At 45.2% G+C, this 9,119-nt stretch overlaps 3 protein-coding genes across 3 annotated transcripts; all 3 read right to left on the bottom strand.

The window, feature by feature from the left end:
- Window positions 1-622: 622 nt before the first annotated feature.
- On the bottom strand, window positions 623-2,675 carry LOC111694121. Its single transcript, XM_023460933.1, has 2 exons — window positions 2,296-2,675; window positions 623-2,175 (listed from the first exon to the last, which is right to left on the bottom strand). The coding sequence occupies exons 1-2, from the start codon at window positions 2,525-2,527 to the stop codon at window positions 725-727; spliced, it is 1,683 nt and encodes a 560-aa protein (XP_023316701.1). The 5' UTR covers window positions 2,528-2,675; the 3' UTR covers window positions 623-724.
- A 585-nt stretch (window positions 2,676-3,260) lies between these two features.
- On the bottom strand, window positions 3,261-5,728 carry LOC106654670. Its single transcript, XM_023460913.1, has 2 exons — window positions 5,551-5,728; window positions 3,261-4,811 (listed from the first exon to the last, which is right to left on the bottom strand). Exons 1-2 carry the CDS (start codon window positions 5,574-5,576, stop codon window positions 3,518-3,520), a joined length of 1,320 nt encoding a protein of 439 aa, XP_023316681.1. The 5' UTR covers window positions 5,577-5,728; the 3' UTR covers window positions 3,261-3,517.
- Window positions 5,729-6,052: 324 nt separating this feature from the next.
- LOC106654595 (nucleolar transcription factor 1-like) lies at window positions 6,053-6,601 on the bottom strand. The gene has a single exon (XM_014374519.1). It carries the CDS (start codon window positions 6,599-6,601, stop codon window positions 6,053-6,055), a length of 549 nt encoding a protein of 182 aa, XP_014230005.1.
- Window positions 6,602-9,119: the final 2,518 nt, after the last annotated feature.

Raw genomic sequence — 9,119 nt, 5'->3', positions numbered from 1 at the left:
GCGCTTGTACACTTTACGCACACAGTGACGAAATGTCTCGAATAGTATAGTGGTATTATACGCGTTCGCGTCCTTCCTGCGCTGCGCTGCGCTATTATATACGCGCGCAAAGATTGAAGAGGCGCAACGAAAACGTTCGGTCATTTGTTTCTCTCTCTCTCTCGCGAGTTATCTCTCTGGCGTGAAAGACATTTACGTACTTCGAGAGGTATACCGAGGAGCTGTCCTTTTGCTGTACAATACCTCGAAGACCCTCTTATATTTCACTGCCTCCTGCGAGTGCGCGTATATAATATAAGCATCGAAAGTCCGTTGGCTTTTTACTCGAGAGAGAGAGAGAGAGAGAGAGACTATTATCGAGTGAAATAATCGCCAATACCGTGGCTATATAAACTTTCAAACGAAACGTACGAGGATGGACAAACATAATTAATCGTGCGGTATTTACTTCTATCTCGGCTGGATGTATGCAGGACTGACAACGATTCTCGATTCTAGCTGTATACGCGCACAATGAGCCACTGCTGTTGTGCGTATTATAACGTTTGTTTCCTTTCTTCTGGCGATGGATGGAAAATAATTAAATTAAAAACACGAATAACTTTTTTTTCATTCGAGCAAATTAATGAATTCAATCTTTGTTATTTCATTACGAATATTCGTTGAATACAGAATCTCTGTACAAGTGTATTACGTCCAAGCTATACGAGCTTATATTCTACAATCATGCGACAAAATCAAAGCAAATATCAGCCACTTCTTCGTCGATCAGACGTCCCATGATTTTGTCGCAGCAGCGTCTCGACATCGTCTCGCACAGCTGGGCCTTCACCAGGATCTCGTACTTTTTCGGCAACTCGGCGAACGACTCGTCCCAGTCGTAGTAGTCCCGGAACTCGAACACGGTCGCCGCCGCCTCGGGCGCGAGTCGGATCAGGTCGTAGAGCGACATCGCCTCGGCGTCGCTCTCTCTCGCCAACTCGGACGATTCGTCGTAGTGCCATACCTTGATGCACGGCAGGATCGTTATGGTCTTGGCTCGGCTGGCGAACTCCTCGTCGTCGTACCAATTTTCGTTGGCCGTTCGAAGATCCGCCGAGTACTGGAACAACTCGAGCTTGCCGAAGATTTTCGCGACGATCGAGCCGTAATCTTCGACTTTGTATCCTCTGCTTTCGAGACTCTCGAGGATGGCCAGTGCACCGCCGGCAATGCTCGATCCATCGAGGTCCGTACGTAATTCGTACCAACCGACGGCCGAGTCGTCGAAGAGCTTGTCGATGGTAACGACGAAGCTGGCGGGATCGGCGCCACGATCCAGCAGAATCTCGACCGCGTGCGGCTTGAGATTCGCCACGGCCAATTGCAGAGGTGTCCTGCCCGACTTGTCGCGGGCATCTATCGACACCGGCCGATTCAGCTCGTCGCAGATCTCGAGGAATAGCTTCGTCGAGCCGTCGTCTCTGTTCTTCCTCCGTGAGATAACGTGCAGAGGAGTCGATCCCCGCTCGTAATTGGCCCGATTCGGATCTGCTCCGTTCCTCAGCAGCAGTTCCATCGTCTCCTTGCTGCCCTCGGTCAGAGCCAAGTGCAGCGGCGAATCGCCCGTTTCCGGCCACACGAGATCGGGATCCTCATGGCCGAGCTCGAGGAATTTCCGAACGATTTCAACGAGGCCAGCCATGCAGGCCACGTGAAAATGCGTTAATCCGGATTCATCGCTGTAGTTCACCTCGAATTTGTCGTATATCTCGAAGAGCTGCTCGACCATCCATCGCCAGTCGGAGGGTCTGTACTTGGCCGCGTGATGTATCGCCGTGGTGCGACGCAGCAGCAGCTGCGGTGGATTTTCGTCGATCCTATCCTTGTAGCCGGTGCGCACCACGAACTCGATGAACTGCCTCGCTTGATTGAAGTACTGGACGTGGGCGACCACGTGCGCCAGTAGCCAATCCATCTCTTCAGGCTGGAGGCAGTTGCGCAGATCGGGCAGCTCGGGCAGCTCCAGCCACTCGGTCATCAGGTGATCGATCAGCAGGAAGAATTCCACGCGCTCCTCCTCGATCCGCCAGTTGACCTTCTCGCGCAGCCTCATCAGCGTGTCCAACTTTTTCTGTCCGTAATCGAAGCTCTCCTCGTGCTGATCGTTGTCGTTTTTGTCGTCGTCGTCGTCGGCGAAGAAATTTTCGTAGGACTCGTCGTCGTGGCAGCTCGGCTGGCTGCGAAAACTCAGCTCGGCCTCGTCGATTATCATGCTCAAGGATTTGCCCAGGTAGGAGTAGGACTCGTCGTCGTCGCCCTCGCGATACAGCAAACTTCTGGCGGATATGTCGCTCTCGTTGGTCAGGGCCGCCTCTTCGTCCTCGTCGTCGCTCGCCGTGTGCATGGATCGGTCGCTTTCGTCGTCCTGATCGTCGATTTCGATGTCCGAGACATCGTCGTCGTCGCTGTGGACGCTTTCGATGGACGCGTCGTCGTCGCTCTCGGTATGGACGCTCTCGGGGGACTCGTCGCCGGACTCGGACATCGTTTTGCGTTTACTGAATTACACGCAGAGTAATGCGAAAGAAATTCGTTCGAGTTTTTCGTAGCGAGAATCACTAGCTACGGTCGCGGCGATATCTTTCTGTTGCTCGAGCTGCGGCTGAGTCGGTACTACCGTTCAAAGTAGCTGATTTGTTTACATCTGACCGAACACATGACAAAAATATACCATACAGACATATGGAGAACTAACCCGAGGAATAACGAGAGACACAAGACCTGGAATTATTGCTGCTTCTTCATGGATTAAATTTGTAATGGATAATTAACTTGGAAAGCAGCATCGACTCGTCGTGGCTACTCTACTGGTGCACTGAATTACCGCTCTTTTAGCATTTATTTTATTTCATTTGATGCCTCTCATCAATAAACAAATAGCTTTCGAAAAACTCTTGAAACAATTACACCAAACTATTTTTATTTCAACATTTTTATAATAGCTTGAGTTTTCATATTGATGATTATTTTTAAAATTGCATCCGGTTTGTACTATTTTATGGATTTTCATCATCTAAAGTATAAGTGTCGATCGGCACAAATTTCAATGCGGACGTCTAACCAAAACACTAAAGTCGAGTTAAATAACTTGGAAAATGTAAAAGTCAGTGCATGGCCAGCAATTTTGATAATGAGCCTTCATTTTATTTCAATGTATTTCGAAAACTTGAAATTTTATTAAAAAAGGAAAATTGAAATAAAATTAAAAAAACAAACAATTTTTCGTCCAAAAACAAAGGAATTCAATAAATGTATTCATTCAAATTGTCAACGCTTATTATAAAACAAAGCAACTCTGAAAAGCTGATAAAACAATATACCAACAAAACATATTTACAACTTATTCTATACTAATATGTATTATGTCAAAGCTCAAGTTTTTAATTTATGAATTTTTTGAGCTGCAGCTATGTTTAGTACAGTTTAAACTACTTTCATTATCTCGAGTGATGGTCGCAAAAATAAAAATAAGTCATCAATAAGGATCTTGACCTGTTGCCGCGAAACAAATATTACACAGATCTTCGTTCATTAGTTGATCGATGATTTTTTCGCAGCAGAGGATAGGCAGCCGATAATGTATGAGCTCGAAGAAATATTCCAGGGCCCATCGCCGGCAGAATCCTCTCGATACTCTATCGTAGCATAGTTGCAGCATAACAGTACGTTTCCAATCATGTCCAAGATCTACCCCCAATAGTGTAGACGTACGATCAAGGTCATAGTAGTCCCAATGGGTGAGTATTTTTTCCGCCTCTTCGGGTCTCAGCCGTATCAGGTCGTTGAGCGACAGACTCGGAGTCATCTCTGTCTCATTCATTGCTCTCCCGAATTCCAAAATATCCCCATTGAAGTAGTCGCTTATTAAGATCCTTGGCAAAATCTGAATCTGTTCCGCTTGGCTCGCAAACTCTTCGTCGTCGTACCAACGAGTATGAACGTACGTCGATTTCTTGAACAACCTAAGTCTACTGAAAATTTTCATGATTATCAGGGCGAAATCTTTCACTTCGTATCCTCTTTTTTCGAGACTCTCGAGGACGGCCAGTGCACCAGATGCTATGCTCAATTTAAAATAATTCGAATTATCTTTATTTGGGTCGAATCTCGCGGTGAATTCGTACTCAGGCAGAAGTACGAAGCTGGACAGATCAGCTCCACGATCGAGCAAAGTCTCGACTGTGTGCGGCAAGAGATTCGCCACGGCGAATTGCAGCGGTGTCCTACCCAACTTGTCACGGGCGTCGACTTGCAGCTGCAGATTCAATTCGTCAGTGACCTGGAAAAACTTCTCCGTTTCGCCGTGATACAAATACCGTTGAGAATCATATCTTTCGTCGTTCTGGCAAATTACGTGCAAAGGCGTATGTCCCTCGTCGTTGGGTAAATTCGGATCTGCCCCGTGCCTCAGCAGCAACTCGACGGCCATCGCATGATGCCGACCGTGGCGTATGACCAAGTGCAGCGGTGAATCACCCGTTTCCGGCCAAACGAGATTGGGATCGACCCGGCCACGCTCGAGGAATTTTCGAACGACGTGCAGGCAATCCCCGGACAAACAGGCGGCATGAAAATGAGTGAGACCCAACTCGTCGACGTAGTTCACGTCGAATCTGTCGTATACGCAAAAGAGACGTTCGACTTTGCGCATGGATACCAATGTTCCGCCTCTGGCCGCGTGATGTACTGGCGTGGTGCGACGCAGCAGCGAATTGTCATCGTCTTCGGGAACGTCAAACATGTCCTTGTAGCCGGTGCTACACACAAAACTGAGAAATTCAAATCCTACATTACGGTTCGAAATTGCGACCTGAGTGAGAAGAAATTCCATCTCTTTCTGTTGAAAATAGCTATTAAGATCGGGAAGTTCGTAAAACCAATCTTGGACTAAAAAATCAAATGTATGGAAAAATCGGTCTCGTTCATCATTGTTTTCCCAATTGACAATTGGTGCCAAGTTCCTCAACCTTTCCAATTCTTTTCGCTTAAAATCGTACACCTCTTTAGAGCGAAGCCACGGATCGATATAATCGATTTCGCCCATTGTTCTTGTACTTGATTACACTCAACCCAGATCGCGTTTTATTCGAAATATTTTGGACTTTTATCGCGAAAATCACTTGCTACAGTTTTGTAACGTGTTCTGAGTCAGTAATACCGTACAAAAATTAAAAGTTCAGTAAAGACGATCTAAGTAGCCGATTTGTTTACGTTTGGCCGAGCATAAGACAAGAATGCCTTATAGTAAGAGATAGACAACTTACGCGAAAATTATTGCGATAGTTCGTTGCTTTTTTCACGAATTCACACTCGACACGCGCGAAAAAGATTTGAAATAATGGATACTAAAACTTTGCCGAGTATCTTCTTAACTTTTTGATAGAAATTTAAAAATTATGTACATAAATTATGAAAAAATCGATACAACCCTTGCTGTAATATCAACTCGTGCACTCCCATGCTGAGTGCGCTAAAATCTCGCGGTTTAATTCATTGTAGCCTAATTACCTTGTCGATTGCTTTGAAAATAGCATCTGCTCGTCGTGGTTACTTTTCTGACTCGTGGATTATTATCACATCAGATCCGCTTCCTTGTGTATGAATGGATACATCGGTACTTGTGTAAGATAGTCCTCCCAGCTGTCTGTTAAATTGGATAATATCAATCGAACTTACATTTGTTTCATTCCCAACGATTTTCAGAGCTATCATAGTTTAATAATGAAATAAATTTAGAAGTAAGATTAAAACTTGCAAGATTAAAACCAAGAAATTTTTTTTTATTCTTTACAATGGTCAACGCTGAATTATAAACAAAGAGACTTCGATAAGCCGTCGAAACATAATACCAACGAAACAAAAATTATTACTGTACCGAAGCAAAAATTTTTTAGGCCTTCCTTTGCTCGTCTCACCAAACACGCGCGCCTAAATAATAATCACCGACGTCTTGCTGACTGCTGGCCCTCGATGTATTTCGTCAATTGTCACCGCTCGAATCGTCGTCGTCTCAATCGATCACCGAGTTGTTCCTGCTATCGTCGTAATCGGAACTTTCGCCGTACTCGTCGCACTCGCTGGGATGGCCGCTCGCGAAGTTCTCCGAGGTCACGTCGTTGTCGTCGTCGTCGTCGCTTCTCTCGAAGTCGCTGCTGTGCTCGCCGTCGTTGCTCTCGGCCCCGTAGTCGAAGCTCTCCTCGGTTTCGTCATAGGGCGGCTCCCAATCGGAATCGTCGGAGCCCTCGCCGGACTCGAGGAGGGACCGATCGACGAGGGCAGCTAGTTCGTCTTTGCTCATTCGTCCCAATTCTTCCTCTGCTTCGTTTTCGTCGTCGTCGTCGTCGTCGTCGTCGTCGCCTCTGTCGTCTTCGGCGGGGAAACCCTCGTCGCCCTCCTCGAGCTCTTCGGCCTCTACCAAGCTGTTCGCGACAGCAGCTTTGTCATCGGAAATCTCGTAGGACTCGTCCAGCTCGCTTCTTCTCGAGTCTCCGATTTCTCGATCGGAAGTCACGTTCGAGTAGTCGAACTCGCGAATCTCGGAACTCTCGGAATCTGACATTTTGTCTCCGCGCGCACTTGAATATTTTCAATCGCGAGAATCGCTTGCTATATAGCCGTTCGGGCTGCGGCGACGAGGTGTAAACTGAATATAAACTTACGCTACGATCTACGTAGAGTGTGATCGTGTGCGCGAATAAGCTATTTAAAATTACGGTAAACTCGTGTGTCCATTTGTTTACGTTTGATCGAGCAACAATTACGAGCGTTTGGTTTTCAAATGCTCGAGAAAAATTCTCACTTTCACACATTGGTATGAATTACGCATAACGAATCGATACATACACCTGACCATAAAAAGTCGGCGATACTTTAAAAACAATGTAAAGCCTATAGTTTTTGATCAAGCTTCTAAGCTATGAATAGTTCTGTACTTCATTTATTTTGTTCTCAAGTTTATAAACTGGTAGAAATGCTGGGACTAATGACCAAACAACGACCATTTACAATGTTTTAAAATACCATTAACTGGCTTGTTTTTTAATTTATAATTATTTCCATACAAACATTATGCGCACTTTTAACGCTCCAAGTATGCCAGTTTAATTGTTTCAAATAGTTTAGATCAGTTTTCAACCTCTTTAGTATGATGATACCACTTTAAGTCAACGCCGCTAGATGGCGAGTACCTTCATCCGTAAATCTGCAAGTGGCAAAGTCAACACAATTGTATAAATCAAAGCATTTATGAAATTGATCAAATATTGCATGAATATCCATCTAAATATGACACTTATAGCACTGCATAGCTACTTTACCGAACAGCCGAGTTTCGGCAAAGTATATAATAATTTTCAAACGGAGCTACAAATTTTCTCCGAAAGTATAATCTTTACAGAAGTGACAAAAATATATTGCGTCCAAATTTCATATTAATTTCTATTGTATCGAAAACTAGAAGCGCGGGGGAGAGACGGGTGATCGGCAATTTGAAATAAAAGCTTTTCCAACGCGAACGCGGAAATCGTTGTCGTGCGCGTCGCTCGCTCGATATCGAAGATCGATGCTCTCGGCCTCCCTCCCCCGCGCCGCACAGCTCATCGTCGACAGAACATGAAGCAGTCAAAGTCTCGAATCTCCTTCGGTTAAATCGTTAAGATCGGCAGCGAATTGTTTATGGCGCTTTCTCGATTGTCCATACGGCGAGAATAGAGCGCTCACAAGCGCGTATACAGCAGCTGACGGACTTCCCATACTTATACACTCGCATCGCTAAATCATCGGCGATTTTCTTGTGTACGCTTTGTGTGTAACGGAGGTAAGAGAGAAAAAAAAAGAGAATAGCATTTTATTATTATTTAACCAAGTTATTAATGAACATTGATCGTTTGTATTGATAATTATGAACATGGCGTTTACGCGCGAACTAATGCCTATCGGCGCGTCGCGATCTTTTTTCATCCGTGCGTTTGTAGGTACAATTTACACGAGCTGGAGAGCACTTCCCATGACCGATTAAATATATTAATAGTTGATTTGAATATCGCTTAATTAATTTTTTTTTTTATATTTCAATTTAACTCGCAGGATACGTCTCTCTTTCGAACGATATTTTTGGTGTAGTTGCAGTTGAGTAAGATCGAACGTCCGTGCGAGTTCACCATAAAAAAGAAACCGATAAGAACGAATATAAAACCAATTGCGAGCGCGATAAGCAAAAATTCAGCGCAGTCGATTAAAAAAGAATACCCATATAAAGCGCCATTATATCGTTATAAATGTCATAAGCGCAGTGGCCAGAAGAGACTCGAATTATCGCGCGCGCGTATAAATAAAACTTTGTGCATAGCAGTAGGCAATAAATTAAATGGAAAGCGATCATCATCAGCGTCTTCTCGCGTCACCCATTAACTCAATTCGCGTTCAATTATGCAAGTACGAATGAGTTTAAAAAGTGAGAGCTCTCGCAGAGGTGTCAAAAATTTCCTTCTGCGCGAGTGGGCGCCTTCGAGAGAGCTTGAGACAATTAGAACCTATAAGTTTCGATTTCGTTGCTCGAGAGCTTTCGAAAAATTATAAACAAAAATGCTCGAAAAATCAGAATGAAACATTGAGAAGGTCGTTTCTGTATGATGTACGCGCGCATAGTACAGGAGATCGCTGCAGCCGATTCGCAGGATCGTCGCCAGGGTGGTGTTGGTGGGAGACGCGCGAAAAAAAACACACGCACAGGCTCCTTATGTGTGCATACTTGTACGTTGTATTATATATATTATACACAGGACTAGAAGCTAGTACACACGGTCGGGGTCCACCACCAGCTCTCGCTCTCTCTTTCTTTCGCACTGCGGCCCGTGCAAAAGGTAAACCTCGCTAGAGAGCGGGCGGGAAGGGGTCCCAGGTAGTAGTAGTAGGTTTCGCCTCTATATAAAGCTCGAGCCGGTGAAGATGTTCCCAGCAATTCTGCTCGGGCTGACTTTCTCGGCAGCAGCAGCAGCAGCAGCAGTGGCTCCTGTCTCTGCTCACGGTTAATATAAAACAAGCCGTCGGTTCTCTGGTTGTTTTGTGCGTTCGATTTC

Source organism: Trichogramma pretiosum, unplaced genomic scaffold (genome assembly GCF_000599845.2).
Source record: "Trichogramma pretiosum strain Unisexual culture from Peru unplaced genomic scaffold, Tpre_2.0 scaffold56, whole genome shotgun sequence".
NCBI classification, from domain to species: domain Eukaryota; kingdom Metazoa; phylum Arthropoda; class Insecta; order Hymenoptera; family Trichogrammatidae; genus Trichogramma; species Trichogramma pretiosum.
Note: the sequence above shows the minus strand (reverse complement) of the source record. Positions and strands in the feature narration are given on the sequence as shown.